The sequence below is a fragment of the Malania oleifera genome, chromosome 12 (assembly GCF_029873635.1).
Source record: "Malania oleifera isolate guangnan ecotype guangnan chromosome 12, ASM2987363v1, whole genome shotgun sequence".
NCBI lineage: Eukaryota > Viridiplantae > Streptophyta > Magnoliopsida > Santalales > Ximeniaceae > Malania > Malania oleifera.
The window spans coordinates 4,199,568-4,220,739 of NC_080428.1; the positions used below are offsets into that span (position 1 = coordinate 4,199,568).

General features: G+C 36.2%; 1 protein-coding gene across 2 annotated transcripts in view; it reads left to right on the forward strand.

Moving 5' to 3' along the window:
* Positions 1 to 21,172, forward strand: part of LOC131145007 (ABC transporter D family member 2, chloroplastic) — a 56,642-nt gene that overhangs the window by 22,869 nt on the left and 12,601 nt on the right. Inside the window, exons 6-8 of one of the 2 annotated variants that reach the window (XM_058094026.1) lie at positions 1,721 to 1,949; positions 18,079 to 18,317; positions 18,414 to 18,720. In XM_058094026.1, the coding sequence (XP_057950009.1) occupies positions 1,721 to 1,949; positions 18,079 to 18,317; positions 18,414 to 18,720 (775 nt within the window). The remainder of the gene's footprint in view (positions 1 to 1,720; positions 1,950 to 18,078; positions 18,318 to 18,413; positions 18,721 to 21,172) is intronic. The other variant, XM_058094027.1, reaches the window with a different exon arrangement.

Consider the following 21,172-nt stretch of genomic DNA (forward strand, 5'->3'; position numbering starts at 1 on the left):
TTTTGATGGTGGTGGTAACAATTAGGGTTTAGGTTTCAAAATCATGCTTTGATGCCATGTTGAATAATTGGGTAAAATGGAAGACCTAAAGTCAATGATAGGTCTCTCCCTCTATTTATAATATATGTCAAGTACAGTAGGAATGACCATAATAACCTTACTAACTCACACTTATTACTAACAAAACTCTTAACACATAATAATAATGCTAAATGACTAAATAACTATTAACAATGGCAATGCAGTGTGATTCATCTTGTTACACCTTCATATCTAATGAATGTTTAACGAGGGAGGGAAGTAGGCTGAACAGAAATACAATTGCTAGTAAGTGATGAATGCTCAACATCCCCTAAACAGATTTCTATGCTATTCTAGCTCTAGCACTAGGAAAGATCACTATGTGCGAGTAGTCTTAATCCCTCTTATTTTTTGGAGGTCACTCAACTCAAAATAGAAGTCCTATGCTACTATTTCAATGATGGTTACAAAGTGAATGGGTACAACCGTCGAAGACAAGTGAGCATAGGCAAGAACAAGGGCCTGAACAAGCTTGGCCCTTTAACGCCCAAATGATGGATCACCAGGAGTTATGCATCCAAGGGCCCTAACAAATCCATTCACAAAGGATAGACAAGGAGGGCAAGCAGAGGCTGGGCATCTTTCTTCTCCATTCTTCCTGTCATCTTGCTGCTTGAACTTTTTCTTTACTAACTTGAGCATTGGAAAGATCCCTTGAAGGTTGCTTTGAACCAACCAAGGTGCTTCTCTTTGGTGGTGTTGTGTTGGTCACGGACTCATGGCGATGCTTGCAACAGATGCTTTTGTGTTTTAAGAGAAATGGTGATGCCTAAATATCACAAAGCAACATTTGATAATAGCTAACAGATCCCAGAACAATAAGGCATTAAAAGGGGGGAGAAATCTCTATGGAGTGTAAGAAACATGTTTCACATATAAACGAGTGAGAAATACAGGTAAATAACCTAGGCAATGCTCCCCTAATATTGTTGAACAAAATCAACCGTATCTAGTGTTGATATTGCGTGAGTATACTTGGCAAATGTCATTACCTAAAACTTATGAACAGTGCTGATCTATTTCAATAGAACTGAAAACCTGATTAAACTTCATTTATTCCTTTAAAACGATAGGCCACCTTTTCTTTTTTTTTTTCCTGTGAAATCATACTGTTTAAATGTAAGTTATTGCTATTTTATCATAATATTACTTTGAAGTGGTGGACTTTGCCATCATATCTTTTGCTTCCAAAGTAGCAACTTTAATATGCAACCATGCGCAGATAGGATATGCCATAGCCCTATGTTTGAGCCTAGAGTCTGGTGGCATAGAGTATAGGTGGTGTCTACATATTTTGGTTAGTTTTGGCGATGCTGCCAATCTTTTGCTGTGATTATATGTGAAGATTACATATAAGAGGTGGATTCATGCTGCAGACAAACCTCCCTATTGAATGCATTACTAAGCTGCCTTTTTCTTTTTTAGCTGTTTGCCTAAATTTTTTCATGCATGGCTTCTCATAGGAGTTACCTTATTTCCTTAAACATTCCAATTTATATTTTTTTATTCATCTGGAATCTTTTTACCGCTTCTTTTATTGTATTACTGGACATATTTTGTGGTTGTAATATCATGTTGGTTCATTCTTATCATACATTGATTTTTACGTTAACTTATTTCTTTGTTCGCTGTTTGGCAGAGATTATTGATATCTACAAGGAATTTAGATTTCTTCACTCGTGGCTACCGATACTTCATTCAGATTCTTCCTGCGGCAGTTGTTGCTCCAATGTATTTTTTAGGGAAAATTGAGTTTGGTGTCATAAATCAATCTGTATCCGCTTTCAATCACATCCTCGAAGATTTCTCACTCATTGTGTTTCAATTTGAGGCAATTAGTGCCTTTTCGGCAGTCATTGAACGACTAGGTATTTTGACTTATCTATTTATTGGAAATATTATTTTCTTCTTCAACATCTCAATGGAAGTAAACTTTGTTATAAAGATAGTTTAGTAGATGGATTTTTGTGGTTAATCCTAGAAGACGATCTCCATCAGGGGGAAAAGATAAAACCAAATTCAACTTTTGCAGAAAAAAAATGGATGCATTTTTTTCCCCTCTACAACTACAATATATAGAATCTCTGAACATTGAATTTTATTTTCACAGGTTTCATCTTTGTTTAGTTGTGATTCTCAAATTGTATCCAAGGTTTTAGATCCCATTTGTTGCTGCCAAGCACCATTTGAGTCCATCTATATTATGAGCTTGTCCAAGATCCGAAAGGAACAAACATAATCTCCGTTTATTTCTAAAACCTTTTCTAACCTTTTATTTTCCTGCCTTTCTCTGGCTTTACCCATGTGGACTTTATTTAACTCTCTATGAAGAAAAACATTCTTTAAAGAGAATATCGAACATGCTGTCTAGTTTTTGCCACCATTTGATTTGTTATGTGACCATCAAACTGTTTTTCGAAGTCTTCTAGCTACCTGTGACTTAAATGCGTTTGAGTCATTGATATAATATTTTAGTTTTTTTTCCCTTCTATATTTTTTACTCTTGGGCTATCACAGATTAATTTACAAAGAAAGGGATTTCTCTTGGTGAATCCAAGCTGCACATGCTAGAGGGAGGTGTAATCAGTAAATCATTTACTCCTTCATTACCTATAACTACTATTTGGGTGATGGTGTATAGCTTGATGGGTTTTTCGTAGGTTTATGCAAGGCCTATAAAAGATGCACTTCTAGCTTGGCAAAGATGTTTATTGAAGGAAATCCAAAGAAAGGCTTGGAGTTTCATAATTAAAAATCCTTAACAGAGAAGAATCCCAACTTTTGTACAAACATTTTATTTTTCTTTTTCTAGTATTTAGGATTCATAATTTGTCAACAATCTTATAGTTGGTGGAGGTACATTGATGCTCATATGATCATATTAGTTGTTGGTGCGGATTTGGTTGTTCTTTGTATGTACTTCTTGATGCTTGTCTTAGCATCTTCATATATAAATCTTTCTTCTTTTTCGTTGAAAAGAAAAATAGATTTTCATATGAGTTTAGTTATTTAGGAATTTATTGTCATTAGGTAAATTAGTTCTTTTTTTGCCATGTTTGAGCTTGAGCATTATAAAATTGGGTCTAGAGCCTAAGTTATGGGCTTATGTTAGTGTTTTTCTTGTTTTCCTACATGCAAGGTTATGGCTGTATAGAGAGTTATAAATGAAGAATTAGAGTTCTGTACCCATCTCCTTTTTCACATTCTGTGTGTGTGTGTGTGTATTTTCCTTTACTTTCCTTGTTCATCTTGTTGAAACTTTGAGTAAAACAAAAGACCTAACTCAGTGATAGGTCCCTTCCTCTATTTATAATACATATCAAGTACATTCTAATGACCATAATATCCTTACTAACTCTCAGTTATTAAATAAATGCTAACACACTAGCAATAATAAATGACTAAAATAACCCTTAACACTCCCCCTTAAGCTGGAGCATATTCATATCCTTTAGCTTGTTACAAATAAATTTAACACAAGTACCCTAAAGCTTTGGTAAACAAGTCAACAAGTTGCATATCAAATATCACATAAGTAGTGATAATGTGCTTCTGCACAGGTTTCTTCCAGAAAAAAATTGACAATCAACTTCAATGGGTTTTGTTCGCTCATGGAAGACCGAGTTGGAGGCAATATGAAGAGCAGCTTGATTATTACACATCAACTCCATAGATTGAGAATGTGGAAAACCCAAAATTTCCAACTTGTTTTTCAACCAAACAAACTTGCATGTAGTGTGAGCCGTGGCTTTATACTCTGACTCAATCCCAATTCCCTTAACATCATTGGTCGATCCATTAGCAAAAATGACGCAAGGTAAGTTTTCAGGGTACTGGAGAGTAGATAAGAAATTAGATATACCTGTGATAGGATCAGCGGCGGCTGTGGAATCTATAACCCAAGGGCTAGAGTGAGATGTATTGGATGACAGGCAACACAAGAAGAATTACCATGGAGATCCCAACACTGCTCCATACTTTGACCTCCTCATCCACAATGAGCGCACTTTCAAGGAGTGCTTCTACCTTGTTCATCTCTTCCACCATGGCTACCACCTTGATAACTTCTGTGACTGCTTGGTTGAAAACCAGAATCAACCGACGTGGCAAAGGGTGTCCTCTCAGACCCAACTGCAAGGGCAGGGGAATGTGTACTCAAGGAAGCATGGGGGATGTGAGAATAAACATCTGCAAATGATGGAAACTCTGCACTACCGAGTATCGGAGATTGGATTGCTTCAAACTCAGGTTTTGAACCCACTAGAACATGAAGAACTATCATTTTCTAGCCTTGCTTCTACATCTTGCAAATATCGGCTTTACATCTTGCGAACATTGACGGTTATAGGTTGCACGATGTTGAGCTCCTTATGAATATGCTTCATCTTTGCAAAATACTAGCACTCCTATCTCCTTGTTGCAATTGAAAGTACTTCAGGGATAAATTCTATATACGTGTAATGTTACTGGAATGTAGCAACTTGAATAATCCTAGATCTTCTTGCATGCATCCAGACGCATGCACATTTGTGCAATTTGGGGTTCCATCAAGTTTCGCAAGAGGGAAACAATCAAAGCATCTTCCTAAGTCCACACTTTTCTCTTCTCATTAGAGGGCCCATAATGGAACAAATGGTCAGATTTTCCTAACCCTATTAAATAGACCTAACAGCCTAAGACCACTGAACATAATTCTTTCCATCCAACTTTTGGTTGTTATTTGTGGCAGTGATGATGGAAATTGGGATTCATGGACTCCATCCCAACACTCACAAACTAAACCAAACGAGGAACAATCGAACTAACTAGAACAACCATGAACAAGGTAAACTGCCCACACAACCATGGACAAGTCACCAACAACCTAGTATAACTCTGCCACAGCCCCAAAAAACCAATGCATGAGTGCTGCCACTGCTCCAAGAGATTCACCAATTTGACTTTATTAATACTGAACAACAGCACCTGATTGCCATGAGTGGATGGTCGAAAAGGGTTGGATTTTTGAATAAAAAGCATGCCCATTAGCTTGACATTAAGGTCTATGGAAGAAATCAAGACATTCTGGAGAAGAAATGCAGAAAAAGGTGGCTGGAAATTGTCTTACATTCTGGCGTGTGGGGTTGGCATTGCGGGCAGTCAAGCAGTGCGTGGGGGCACATGAGGATGTTCTAGCAATGGGGTTTTGCAGGTCTATAGATAGGGGGGGGGGGGGTTCTGTTGTTTGTTATATGGTTGGTTTTATGAAATACGGAAGCATTTTGAAGGTCTTGAGAAGGACAGCAATGGCCAGAGCATTTTCCGGCAATGGATGACTTTTCTAGCAATCCCTGTACTCGTTTCTAAACTGTAGGAGTGTGGTCGATCCTCCTATACTAACTGATTTGCATAGGATGGCTAGGTTTAGTGTTTTGTTTGGTGGTAGGGTTTAGGGTCTGGTTTGGTGGTGGTGGTGGTAGGGTTTAGGTTGGATATTGCCTTGATACAATGTTTAAATTTAGAGTGAAACAGAAGACATAACTTAGTGATAGGTCTCTTCTTCCATTTATATATATCAAGTACATTCTAGTGACCATAATACCTTTACTAACTCTCAATTATTAACATAATACTAACACACTAATAATACTACAATCACAAACAACAAACTAAGCCTTAAGTCAATCTAGGTGGGATTGGTTTTACTCACTATCTCATTCCAAATTATTTTAGATCTACTCCTACATCTTCTACTACTCCTCATAGTAACTAACTTACTCTTCCTCATTGACGCAGTATGTGGCTTATGTTGCAAGTGCCTAAACCATCTGAGTCGTCCCTCCCTCATCTTATCTTCTACAAGAGCTATACCTAACTTACCGCGAATATGTTCATTTCTTAATTTATCTTTTAATGTTACACCACTCATCCATCTAAGCATTCTCATCTTGACAGCTTTTACTTTTTGGATATGCTGCTTTTTAGTTGTCAAACATTCTGATACATATAGCATAGTTGGATTTACAGCAATCCTATGAAATTCCTTTTTAATTTTGAGGGTATTCTACGATCACAAAGCACACTTGGAACACTTCTCCATTTTGCCCAACCCGCTTTAACTCTATGTATTACATGCTCTTCCATTTCTCCCTTAGCTTGCATAATAGATTCAAGCTATCACAATGTACTAGTGCTATTGATTTCTTCATCATTAAGTTTAACTATGTCTTCAGTATTCCTCCTACTATTATTGAAATTACATTTCATAATTTTTGTCTTATTTCTACTTATCCTAAAGCCTGTAGATTCTAAAGCTTTTCTCCATAATTCTAACTTAGACTTTACTCCACCCATAGTTTCATCAATCAAGACAATATCACCTGCAAACAACATACGCCATGGATCGTCATTTTGGATACTCCTAGTCAGTTCATCCATCGCTAATGCAAAAAGATAAGGGGTCAAAGCAGATCCTTGATGTGCACATATTGTGATTGGGAATTCTCAACTCTCTCCACCCATAGTCCTAACACTAGTTATTACTCCATCATGCATATCCTTAATAACATCAGTATACCTATCATATGTACCTCTCTTTTTTTGTAAAACCCATCACAAAACTTCCCTAGGTATCCTATCATACACTTTCTCTAAGTCGATAAATACCATATGCAAGTCCCTCTTCTTTTTCCTAAACTATTTTATTAATCATCTTAAAAGATATATAGCTTCTATAGTCAATCTCCTAGGCATAAAACCAAATTGATTTTCTTAGACCTTTAGATCTAGTTTTAATCTTTGTTTAACTACTGTTTCCCATAGTTTCTTTGTATGACTCATAAGTTTAATTCCACAATAGCTATTACAATTTTGAATATCTCCTTTATTAATGGTCTTTTTTTGGCATATTTTCTCACCTCTTTATACTTTTCAAAGTTATCCATGTTTATACATTTGTGCCATATTTTATACCAAATTATTTTTGTCTTTACGACTTTTTGGACATCTTTATTTCACCACCAACTTTCTTTCTTTACTCTTGATTCACGTAGAATCTCTTTTGCTATCTTTTTAGAGCTAGCTATCTTACTCCAAAGAGTGTTTGTGTGTACACTATTCTCTATGGTCCAATCACCATCTTTGATCATTTTATCCTTAAATTTTGTTATATTTTCTCCCTTTAGGTTCTACCGCCTAGTTCTTTTACACTGGTTTATTTTATCCTCTCTCTTCAATTTTTTTAATACATATATCTAGGTGACTAAAATAACTTTAATGGTTATTTAGTCATTTAACATTATTATTATGTGTTAGAGTTTCGTTAGTAATAAGTGTGAGTTAGTAAGGGTATGGTCATTCCCATTGTACTTGACATATATTATAAATAGAGGGAGAGACCTATCATCACTTTGTCTTTTGTTGCTCATACAAAATCTATTTCTGAAGCCCTATCCCATATTGGGTGGAGGACGACAATGGTTGAAAAGATGCATGCACTACATGATAATGATACTTGGGATTTGGTACCTCTTCCTCCAGATAAGTCTGTGGTTGGTTGTCACTGGGTATACAATGTGAAAGTCAATCCCGATGGTTCTATGGCTCGTTTGAAGGCCTGCCTTGTTGCTAAGGGGTATACTCAGGTGTATGTTTTGGATTATTCAGACACATTCTCTTCAGTCACTAAACTTGCCTTAATATGTTTGTTCATTTCTTTAGCCTCCACTTGTTATTGGCCTTTACATTAGTTAGATGTGAAGAATACTTTCCTATATAGTGATCTTCATGAAGAGGTATATATGGAGCAATCACCTGGGTTTGTTGCTCGGGGGGAGTTAGGCTCAATATGTCGGCTTAAGAAATCATTGTATGGATTAAAACAATCTCCAAAAGCATGGTTTGGTCGTTTTAGTGCTATAGTACTTGAGTTTGGCCTCCATCGTTGTGCATTAGATCACTCTGTATTTTATTGTCATACTATATCTGGTAGGATTTTGCTTATTGTGTATGTGAATGACATTGTAATCACTAGTGATGATGATTGAGACATCTAGGACCTAAAGCTTTTCCTATAGAGTAAGTTTTAGACCAAGGACTTGGGACCATTGAAGTACTTCTTGGGTATAGAAGTATCGAGATATCGTACAGGAACTGTCTTGTCATAAGAGGAAGTATGTTCTTGATACACCCATGGATCCCAATAGTAAGTTAGTGCCAGATATGGATGAATTGTAGCCTAACCCAGGTCGGTATCGAAGACTTGTTGGAAAATTGAATTATCTCACAGTCACTTAACTAGATATATCCTTCGCAACAAGTGTTGTGAGTTAGTTTCTCCATTCCCCAAGAACAAGTTATTGGGATGTAGTAATTCTCATTTTGAGATACATCTCAAAGGTGCACCAAGGAGAGGTCTCTTATATCAGGATCAGGGTCACATTCATATTCAGGGATGTAAAAATGCAGATTGGGATAGGTTACCTTCCAAACGAAGATTCACTACTAGGTATCGTATCTTTGTTGGTGGTAATTTGGTATCTTGGAAAAGTAAGAAACTAACTATGGTGATCAGGTCGAGTGCTAAGTCAGAATATAGTGCTATGGCGCACACTACATATGAACTTGTTTGGCTGAAGAACATGTTGAAAGAACCATGTTTTCCACATTCTTAGCCTATGGAGTTGATGTGTGATAATTGAGCTGCTATTCATATTGCCTCCAACCTTGTTTGCCATGAGCAGACAATGCACATTGAAGTTGATTGCTTCTTTATTTGAGAGAAACTTGTACAGAAGCTCATTTCAACCACTCATGTGAAGTCTGAGTTTTAGCTTGCTAATTTGTTCACTAAAGCTTTGGGAGGTGCTTGTGTGAAATTCATTTGTAACAAGCTAGGAACATATGATATATATGCTCCCAACTTGAGGGGGAGTGTTAATGGTTATTTAGTCATTTAGCATTATTATTATGTGTAAAGAGTTTTGTTAGTAATAAGTGTGAGTAAGGGTATTATGGTTATTCCTATTGTACTTGATATATTTTATAAATAGAGCGAGAGACCTATCATTGAGTTTAGGTCTTTTATTTTACCTAATTATTCAACAATAACCATTAACAATCTTTATTTTTTCTCCTTGTATTTCCCTTCCCCAACTTGTCTTGGATTTCTTCTTGTTCATTTATAAATTTTAAAGCTCTTAAGTCCTTGGAAGTCCTTATGGTCTGTTTGGTTCATGGAATCTTTGGTGCTGTTGAAATGAGAGAGAAGGGAAGGGGAAGAAGATAAGAAGAGAGAAGAAGGCAGCAAGAGAATAACAAAACGGAGAAGAACAGAAGGAGAAGAATGAAGAAGAAGAGAGAGGAAGAAGGAAGAAGAAGGACAATGAGAGGGAGGGCTGCATGACAGAGGGAAATTGGCAGGGAATTTTGATTCACATTTGACAACTCATTGTTTCATACATTACAAACGAAGTCCTTATACATCTAATATTACAACTAAAACAAATATTTACAAAAAAGCTCCGACTAAAACAAGAAATTACAAAATAACCTCTAAGTACATAGAATACATAAATAACCTTAGAGTAGCTAAATTTCTAAAATAACAAGAAAATTTCCCAAACTTAAATAAAAATCCTTGTTGCAATATAAACATCTAAAGCTCTCCATTGATGGTTCTTCATCATACCCCCCCCCCCCTTGTTAGAGGAAACTCAACCTTGAGTTCTGAAGTGTCCTAGTAGCTTTAACTTTGTGAGTAGGATCACGTTGAACATGCAGGAAAATCAAGAGGTGGCCTAAAATGCATTGCATTGTCAATCACCATTGGAGAGAACCTAAAAATCCTCCAACTGCAAGTAGCATAGAAGGCTGCAATGACCTTGATAAAATAAAAAGTCCTCCAAGCAAGAATGAATTTGATATCCAATTCTATTGGCAGCTCAAGCAAATATGCATTAGTTCCATATTCTAGAACGATGGACAATGTTTTACCAAATTTGGTTAAAGATGATGTGGAGGGAGAAGATGTGAGGGATGGAGTCACAAGTTTACTAAATGGAGGAGAAATAGTCTCAAAGGGGATTTTTCAACAGTAGGATCTATGATTAAAGAATTTTCAACGAACTTTGAAGCAACCAATTGTTCCTTATCCCTAGGTTGAGGTTGAGGTTGAGGAGCAAGGTTGTTGACAATCATATCTTTCCTATTTGTTGTTGACTCATCTTGAAGTTCATTTCTAGTCCAAACAACCAATGGTGGTGACAAAGTCAAGGTCCATCTTTGGTGTAGAGGCTCCAATAGTGTTTAGGTCACTAAGGACAAGTCTAAGGCCTTTCATGAGAAGATTATTGATGTCCACTGAAGAATTAAAAAATATTCCTCTAATAATATGCAAATCATTTATGTAGTCATGATACTCAATTACGCAACACTTTGTATGGCTAGTTATGCTATTTGATTGTTTATTCTTAACAATTTGAGTTTTGTCTTGAACATCTTGGGTGGGTCTAGGACTACCTTTTCACCATGAAGAAGCTGATCTAGACATATGAAACACACTAAGATTGGAAGTGGTGGTTGGTAGCTGGAGAAATCTCTCTGCTTCCAAAGGATTAAAGCCGAGTAGTGGGACGTTTCGAATTTTCAAAATCATATGCTTTCTAATTTCATCCCTCAACCCTTTTTTGAACACAATCACCACTTTAGGTTCCTCACTAAGAGCAAATTGATAAATGAGGTCTCACTAAGAGCAAACTGATAAATGAGGTCTCTAAATTTAAGGTAATAATAGGTGACACTAGAAGAAAGTTGCCCAAGACTACAATAGTTGGTTCATTAATTGCCCCCTATAAGAATGTGGGGCATAAACAACAACAACAATGAAACCAAGCCTTAGTCCCACTAAGTGGGGTCCGCTATATGAATCCTTTTCCGTTAATTTATGCGATCATGGACCATTTCTTTTGGTAGATTCAAGGATATTAAATCCTTACTCACTATCTCCTCCCAAGTTATTTTAGGTCTACCCCTACCTCTTCTATTGCCCCCCACAGTAACTAAGTTACTCTTCCTCAGAGGTGCACTATGTGGCCTACGTTGCAAGTGTCCATACCATTTGAGTCGTCCCTCCCTTATCTTATCTTTTATAGGAGCTACACCTAACTTACCACGAAAACGTTCATTACTTAATTTATCATTTAATGTTATACCACTCATTCATCTAAGCATTCTCATCTCAGAAACTTTTACTTTTTGGATATTATGTTTCTTCGTTGCCCAACATTTCGATCCATATAACATAGCTGGTCTTATAGCTGTCCTATAAAACTTCACTTTCAATTTTAAGGGTATTCTACGAGTGCTATTTATTTCTTCATCATCAAGTTTAACTTTGTCTCTAATATTCCTCCTATCATTACTAAAATTACATTTCATATATTCTGTCTTATTTCTACTTATCCTAAAGCCTCTAGATTTCAAAGTTTTTCTCCATAATTCTAACTCAGTGTCTACTCCGTCCCTACTTTTGTCAATTAATACAATATCATCTGCAAACAACATGCACCATGGAACCTCCTTTTGAATACTTTTAGTCAATTGATCCATCACTAAAGCAAAAAGATAAGGACTCAAAGCAGATCCTTGATGTATACCTATGGTGATTAGAAATTCTCTAGTTTCTCCATCTATATCCTTAATGACATCGGTATACCTACTACATACACCCTTTTTCTCTAAAACCCACCATAGAACTTCCCTAGGTATCATATCATATGATTTCCCAAGGTCAATAAATATCATATGCAAGTCCCTCTTCTTTTTCCTAAATTTTTGCCATTAATCTTCTTAAAAGATAAATAGCTTCTGTGGTAGATCTCCCAGGTATAAAACCAAATTGATTTTCTGAGATCTTTGTTTCTAACCTTAATTTTTGTTCAACTACCTTTTCCCATAGTTTCATCGTATGATTCATAAGTTTAATTCTACAATAGTTATTACAATTTTGAATATCTCCTTTATTTTTGTATATAGGTATTAAAGTGCTTTTCCTCCATTCATCTGGCATTTTCTTAGTTTTTACAATTGTATTAAATAAATGAGTTAATCATATAATTCCCTTATCACCTAAACATTTCTAAACTTCAATTGGAATGTTATCTAGTCTCATAGCTTTCCCATTTTTCATCTTTTTTAGTGCAAACTTAACTTCGTTAACTCTAATTTTGTAAATAAATCTTATATTTTTAGTCTTTTTCTCATTTGACAATTCTAAGTTTAAGCCTTCTATTTGGTTTTCATTAAACAACTTACTAAAGTAACTTCGCCATCTTTCTTTAATGTCTTTGTCCTTAACCAAGACAATATCATCCTTACTTTTTATACATTTTACATTTCCTAAGTCCTTGCTCTTGCTTTCTCTAGCTTTAGCAAGTTCAAATATATCTCTTTCCCCTTCTTTTGTACCTAATCTATCATACTAACTATTAAATGATCTATATTTAGCTTCACTAACGGCCTTTTTTGCATCTTTTCTTGCCTCCTTATATTTTTCAAAGTTATCTCTGTTTCTACATTTTTGCCACGTTTTATACTTTTTTTTTTTTTGTGTTTATGATTTTTTGTACTCCTTTATCCCACCACCAACTCTCTTTGCTATTCGAGAATCTTCCCCTTGATTCACCTAAAATCTCTCTTGCTATCTTTTTAATAGAGCTAGCTACTTCTCTCTTAATATATATCTCATTTTAGACCTAGTAGTAAAACGTGGTTCTTTTAGATAATTTTTGCCCCTTTCAACTTTTTGCCAATATTGCTTTGCTAAATCAATAAGTCTCAATTTAGCTAAGTAGATACTTTAGCGGTCATTCAATCCAATTAAAATAGCTCCCCTTATCATCCAACCAACCTAAGAAAAGCTATGGACCTAAACAACCATCAAAATCAAGAGGACTAACCAATTGGGAACTAGATATGTGGAATTAACTCATCATTTTTTTAAAATCGGAAAGCAAATTTGGATCGATGAAAATTCAAACAAGTACCAAATAGATAAGCAACATTAAATCACTTTTTGCGGTTTCCAAGTAGTGTAAACTGTAAGTTTATTCAATGCTATTGTTAGATTTCCACTTCACCTAAAAGCTTAGGCTATTAGGTTGTGGGCCAACAACGTATATCAAGCTTTAACACTCCCCCGCACGTGCAGCCCAATAGCACTTGGAGAGATAAACACACAATAAATAGTACCCATGATAGGGAACACAATAACTTTTTTTAAATACCACACAGTAAACGCGGGCAACAAGACTAGAACCCAGGACCTCCTAGTAACCAGCTCAGATACCATTTTAGATTACCACTTTACCTAAAAGCTTAAGCTATTAGGTTGTGGGCCAACAATGTATATCAAGCTTTGACAGCTACTAAAAGGTCTTTATGCGAACTTTGCAGTTTTAGAAGGTTCTTCAAATATTTCACTTAAATTTCTTTCAGATGCTTGAAGAAAACTTCACTAACTTGAAAAATGGTGCTGGCACACTGAATTTATCCTCCAAAAGTATGTATCAAAGAGTTGAACATGGAGTTCTTGAGACCAAAATCAAAATATCGTGAAGAAAAACTAATTTGTTGCAGTAAATCTCAAAATACTGCGCTGGGCCTCAATCTGAATGCTATTCAAAACACTGAAATTTGCATCAACAGTTGAATTTCTCAAACTAATGTCCCAATTTATTAAATCTTCACAAAAAAAAAAAGCCTACAAGATGCAGAAAATAAAGTGTGAATCCATTGTTGGCTTTGAAATTATCCTCTAAAAACATGTACCATACACTAACACTTGAATTTCCTCTATTTGGCTTCAATATCTCACAGAAAAACCCTAATTATCGAGGCTGGAAGCAAATTGTCTTGAATGTGAAGCAGGAGAAGACTATGGCAGTTTCTCCCACGGTTGTTATCATCGAGTGGGGCACATGTGCCCCTGGCGAGGCTCCTCCGGTGAAGTGCTTCTGGCTGGTTATAGATCAAGGGGTGGTGCTTTCAGTGATGGTGGTGAGAAAGAATGGGATTTTGAAGGGTGATTGGCTGGAATACCTTTAGGAGGTGTGTGGGGCAGCACCACTTGTCGGTTAAAGGTGAAATTGCAGGGGATGGCGTTTTAATGGTGGTCTGTGAAGGTGATGTGATATGTTCCTGAAAATGGGGTTTAAATGTGACGGGCACGACTGAAGTTGCAGATGATGAACAGTGCCCTGTTCTGCTACCCGTACGATGTAGCAGCAGATAACAGAAAAGAAGAGAGAGAGAGATGGAGGGAGGGAAATTGATACGGAATTCTGATCCAAATCTGATAAATCGTTGTTTTATACATTACAGAGTACTTATACATCTAACATTACAACTACAACAAATATTTACAAAAGCACAACTAAAACAAGAAATTGCAAAATAACCCCAAAATATTGAAGATGCACAAATAATCAAAAACTAACTAAATTGATTTTGTTTTTCTTCGTTTCCATGAGTGAGGACTTCTTGTTCTCATTCATTGTATTCAATTGAGCTTCTTTTTCTTTAAGAAAAAGATTGTAGTGATCCAAAGTTTATTATTATGCCCCAATAATATTATTAATTTATTACTTCCTTTCTCAGTAGTGTAAAATCCAGAGACGCCCTTTGATTTTTCAGATTTGGCACTTCACCCCCTAGTTTTGACAATTATCAAAAAAATACCTTAAGATTATAATTTGTTGACGAGTACAACCTTCAATTAGTCAAAAGTTCATCAACAGTTACAAAAATTGTTTGGATCTTTAACAAAATTACATTTTATCCTTTTCATTTAATTAATAAAATTTATATTTCATTCCCATAATAAATTAACATCCAGTGCAATGATGAATATTTATCAAAATCAAAATATTTAGCTTTTAGTGCCTAAGATTTTTTTTTTTCTTTTTAAAATAGGTGGAAGCTACCTGATATGTTCATCTTCATTATAGACCATATAAATCAATTAACTAACATGTAGCTCTAAGTTGGATGGGGGGTTTGGGTCTTGGTAAGTTGGTGTGTAAATACACTGCTCCTTTGGCTAATTGATTAAGTCAGTTTCCCTTAGAGGAGTCTTCTCTATAGCATAAAGTCATTAAAAGTAAATTTGACTTGCACGCGAGTATGTGGGATGCTAATATGGGAATTAGATGTTCTTTAGAAAGCTTGTGGAGGTGTATTTCTCAGATTTACCCCCTCTTCATTCCTCACACTAATTTTGTTTTGTGCAATTTTTCACGAATTCATTTTTTGGAAGATATATGGATGGGTAATGTTGCTTTGTCCAATTCTTTCCTTCATCTTTATCGCTTGACTTCAGGGCATAATGAGGTTATTTCCTCAAATTTTGACTTGGGACTACCACTTCCATAAAACTGTTAATTGTAGGGAGGTGGAGGAGCTCTCTTCTTTGTTAATGTTGTTAGAGAATTGCTGTCCTTTCTTTACTGTGGATGGTCATTGTTGGTCGTTAGATTCTTCAGAAGTTTATTCTTGCAAATCTGTCTGTTTTTTAACTAATATTAATGTATCCTTTCCTCTCAATAAAATCACTTAGAAGGCCAAAGTTACTAAAAAAAAGTCAAGGCTTTTATTCGGTTGTTTTTAACTAGTGTTAACACCAACAATCTGCTGCAGAGTAGGAGACCTTGAAAGGCACTTTATCTTGATGTGTATTCTTTATGTCTTGGTAGTTCTAAAATAGCTTCTCTTCTGTTCTTGCATTGCTTATTGCTTGGAATATATGAAATAAGCTTTTTGGCCTTATGGGAGAAAGTTGAGCTTATCCAAAGTTGGTGGATGATTTGTTGGTCATTTCATTTTCTGGTTTTGGTAGAAGGAAGGATGCGCATGCTTTATGGAGGTGCAATTTTTGCAGTTCTATGGAGTTATATGGCCGGAATGAGATGCTTGGTTATTGATGGGGAAGAAGCTGAATTCCTCTTTACTATGGGAGAAGATTCATAACGTTGTGGCATGCTGTTGTTGTGGCTAGCTTTATTAGTTGCTGCTTCTTGCTTTATTTTTGTTTTGTTTTATTTTCTTCCTTTTCTTGAGGGAGATTTCTTGTTCTCCCTTTTGTGTATTTAATTTTTTTTTTTCCCCTCAAAGTAAAATCCATTGCCATACTCTTACATAAAATGTGCATATTCCATCATTACCATATGAGGCTTAGGTGTTATGTCACTAAAATATTATAGAAAAATTGCTACTCAACATTATCGTTGCTCATGTAGGGACCATTGCTATACTTTGTGTTAATTAAACAATAAGATTTACCTTGTCTGTACTAGGTATTGAGTTGATTGCTTGATGCCCGGGAAGGCCCTTGAGGGAGTCGTTCCCAACCCATCTCCCAAGCATCCATTGGTGCGTGATGGGGTGTTGGCAGCCAGTGGTATAGGAGGTGTTGGGGAAGCTAGGGTTTGCAAGGGGAAGGGGTGGTCGCGGGTGCAACCAAGAGTGCAGTGGGTTGGGCTGGGGTTTCTTAATATTACCGGACAGTTAGCCCGGTTATTGGGAAATAAGCCAGGGGTTTTTAAGGAAGATTTGGCCCCATTTGTAAACAATTGATAGGTGTGTTCACTGTTCAGGCCCGGATTAAGTTTTCTTGCACAAAAGGAAATTCATCTGGCTAGAATGGGACTGCCTTTGCTACATCACTGTTGCAGGCCCATTAGCTGTCAACAGAAATCAGGGGCCAATATAAAAGTGGAGAGGGCATACAGATGAGTACACTGCAAGCCCTGTGTATATCACTGCAGATTGGGGGTTTAGGTGAGGCTTGTGTGGCAGTGGATTTTGAGAAGGATAGGTTCAGCATGTACATGTCTGATTTTGGGCAAAGCATGCGGGTGGAGGAGAAACAGATTTGTGGTATGTGTTCTCTGGCTAGAGTTGTTAGTGGGAATGGGCATTGTGAGCTTTTGTCTAGTGGTCTGATAGTGGGGGAAAGGCATGTTTTGATTACTGATGAGGTTCCTAGAGGTGTTCTGATGGAAAATGGATGCCAAATGAAGGTTTCATGGAAGTAGGAAGTGTAGTCAGAGGTTAATTTTGTTGCTGATCTGGTTGGAGATTGAATTTAGAGAGAGTTTCTGTTTATAATGATGGAACAGGCAGGGAGGGGACATGATTGAGCATATTGAGGCTGTTATTTTGCCTGCCTCTGGGTCTTGCTTTCAGCAATTGCAGAATGGCTGTGTTACACAACTATGTTCAAATGATGTTGACATGTGTTCTATTTGAATGCCTTGTGATGGTAATTCTGGAGGAAGAAATTTCTTAGAACAAGGAATGTGTTTGTCCACAATATGTTTATGCATGCATATAGAAAAAACCACATCTTTAAATAGTGAGAATCCTTATAAGAACAAGGGGGAATTAAGAATGTCTACTGAGCTCATGGTTGCTCACACTACTTCTATAATAATTTCAGGTTCAGACGGAAGGAAAGCCCCACTTTTTAAATTTTCTGAGGCTGCCACTTTTGACATGTACTACAGGTTGGCAGGAAGATGCTAGAGATACCAAGCACGTGTTTTGTTGGCAAACATGTATTTAGTCTACGTAGTGTGAAAAATGTTGTATGTAAAGTACATCCCAGTGTAAAGAGTTTGTCAATGAAAGTAAAACTTGCTTTATGAAATGCTTCTATCTTGTGTTTTAACTAATTCTCACTCTTACTAGATTATTACTTGCTTTCAAAGGATGTTTTGCAAAACAAATTCTTCCCTAGGCCTGGTTCCTCCACAGGATTTTGGATGGAGTCACGGCTGATCACATGACAAAAATAGGGAGGTGACGACTATTATTGTACCTCAACCTTTATATTACGAATCGCACAATTCATTCTTTTACGTAACCAGTTATCCTTCTCATGCTGAATTCCTGCCAATTTGATTCATTGTGGGATATATATATATTTTTATTGAGCAGAAAACTAGATTTTATTATATGCAGGTGAATTCGATGATATTTTAAGTAGTAGTGGCTCTAAATGTCCCTCGACTTCCTTGGAAGAGATTCATATTGCATATTGTGATGTCAAAACAACTTTTGTGGAGTTCAATGGACCAACGCCCCTGACCAAACGTCAGAAGTTATTGGATATTGAGAATTTGACCCTGCAGACACCAGCTAGAAAAACTACTCTTATCCATGATTTATCATTTGAGATCAACGAAAAGGATCATTTGCTGGTTAGTCATTTTGTTGTATGCTCAGTTGTTTTGGTTTCCATGTCAAGATGGTAAGTCTGTATAGTATCGATTTTATCTGATAGACTATATTAACAGATAACAGGACCCAATGGGAGTGGTAAAACTTCATTGCTAAGAGCTATGGCTGGCCTCTGGAGTACTGGAAGAGGAAAAATCACATTCTATCAGAGAAATGCAGGTTCCCAACACCTTGGTTTTTTGGATGTGGCTCCTTCACATGATTTATGTGTTGAGCTAGAAAGGCCCACTCATAAGAATGTCGGAGGGATAGTTTTCCTTCCTCAAAGACCTTATATGGTTTTGGGTACGCTTCGCCAACAACTACTTTATCCCATGTGGGCAGACGTTGCAATTCCCATGCCAGATGGTACTACACAGGCTGGTAACTAGTTCTAAGTGATTTATTAGTGCATGTATTCATATGCATATATCTCCATATTTTTTCAGTAAAGTGATTGTTTTATAATGGACATATTCTATCTTTGTTTTTCTTGGAATAATTCTTTGAATCCTCAATGATAGTGGAAGGTCAGTTGGATGCCTTTTTTAGCAGTTTGAAATGTTTGAATTTTATGGTTGTTTAGCTGTATTTTAGTTAATGATGTTAAGTCACCACTTGACCTAACATCTTAAGACTTATTGTTAAGCAATATTATAAGTATGGAGTCAATCTCTAATTTGAGTGTCCTGTTATAATAATAAAATATAAGGAGAGGTGCAACCTACTTTGGTTACTCTAATCCACTGTTTATTTCCTTGTCTCTCTCTTCTCTGGAATTAAACTTTGATTGACACACTATCAGCATGGTCTTAAATTTCCGCTAAATTGCCAGAATTTGCACTTTCCACCACCCTCAATATTGAAACAGCGGGCAATTCTGACACACCAACATTGGATAGAAATTTCCACATTGCATCTCATACACCACATACTTTTCATTGATGTATTTATTTACAATATTTTAGTTCTAAATCCTACATAATATCTAAATCCTGCATTATTATATATATAAACAATTTCTAAAGTTTCATAAAAAGGGTCTATATTTTATTACTCATTTCCTTCATTATTTAAAATCAAATTAAAATCAAAATTAACATTAAAATGTGCATCAAAATTTCTATATTCCTGAAGCTTGAAAATTTTAGTTGAAACAAAGAGACCGAGGGTACCAAAGCACTAATCCATGGGTGTCATTTAAATAGTCACAAAAGCACCTGATTGTTGCTGACGTCAGACTGCAACAGTGGCAGTGCTGATATTAGCGCCATATGGTGGCATGGTTGTCTATCATCTTATCCGAACTGGAGAACTTCTTTCTGCTATTTATGGGCGTGAAATTGTTTTTAGTGTTTGGTGCCCTTGGTCAAGTCATCAAGTTTTTAAATTTTGGTTTTCATAAAATTCTGAGTTCTCAAAAATATGAAAATTTTGATGTTGATTTTGTTTCAATCTAAAGTTAAAAAATTTCATACTTTTTAGTAAAGCATGTGATATGAAACCTCCGAACTATAAACAGACATAACAAATGCATGATTTAGAACTAAAATATTGGAAATAAAATATCAGTATTATGTATGTCGGGCATAAGATGCAAATAACTGTAAAATGATACCCTTCTTAATCAAATGTCAATAAATATTGTTACAAACTTGAAAGATCTAGAAATGGATTAGTGAAAGAATTTCATTATTAATTAAACATCAGTTAATATTTTTACAAACATGGGAGATCTAAAAATGGATTAGTAAAAGAATAATGAAATTAAGGTTAGGACAAGAGAAAGAAGAAGAAGAAAGAAGAGAAAAGAAAAAGGACTGCTGGACAGAGGAGAGAAAACTAATTCTCCTGGCTGATATGTTTAATTAAAATTAGTTTCTTATAACGATGCCTCTCGCAATGAACATAGATACTTCAGAAAAACCTGCCAACACATTAGCATTTCCCTTGAAGCTAGAGGTGTATAAATATCATCTAATCCCAGCCCACAATGATTATACGAGGTAAGGGTAAGTAGATCCTTGGTTTCATGACAAAGTGGCAGTAAATGATATAAACATGGTTGTTAAAATCGCAACTTGAATTGTAGAATCGTACGATTCTACAATCCAATTTCACCACCATGATCCAACTCCTAAGGAAAATTGCGTTGCTGTAGAATCATGGCACAGTTATGGCAGAATCATTGGAATTGTGGAATCGGAATTGTAAGTGGGATCATAAATCATACAGTGCTGCCTGGATTGGGTTTTTTTCCCTCTTTGGGCTTTAATGATAAGGTCCAATATGTGTTTTTATTGTACCAGAGGGCCCAACGTTTTTACATTTATGCCCAAAATCTTCAAATCTAGGGCAAAATAGCTCCCAGCAGCAGTAGGCTTTGATGTTCGATCAACAACTCTGTTCTTTTCGAATCTTTGACAATTGACTAATCGAGTGATGACTGATCGACCAGCTCTGTTCAACAAGTACAATCAGAACCAGGGAGCTTTGTTGTTGATCAGCAGCAAGCATGCAACCAGCCAACCCTTCGAACACCTCTCGTCACCCTCCTCCAGTTGACTACTTGTCTACTCCTGTTTGTGTTTGATCAGCACTCGCCTGTCGCCACTCAGTTGATGGCTCTTTGGTGTTTGAATCCACTCCTCAGTCCTCTTCTCTCTGTCGAACACCTCAATAGTAAGCACTCTTCAGTTTTCAACCAGATTCTAGGTATGCTTGTGCCTTGAAACATTTTTTTTCTTCTTGAATCTTGAAAAGAAATAACGACTCAGCAGAATCAGCACTCACCACTCACCACTCAACTCAGCAGTGAGCTACAGCTACAGCTACT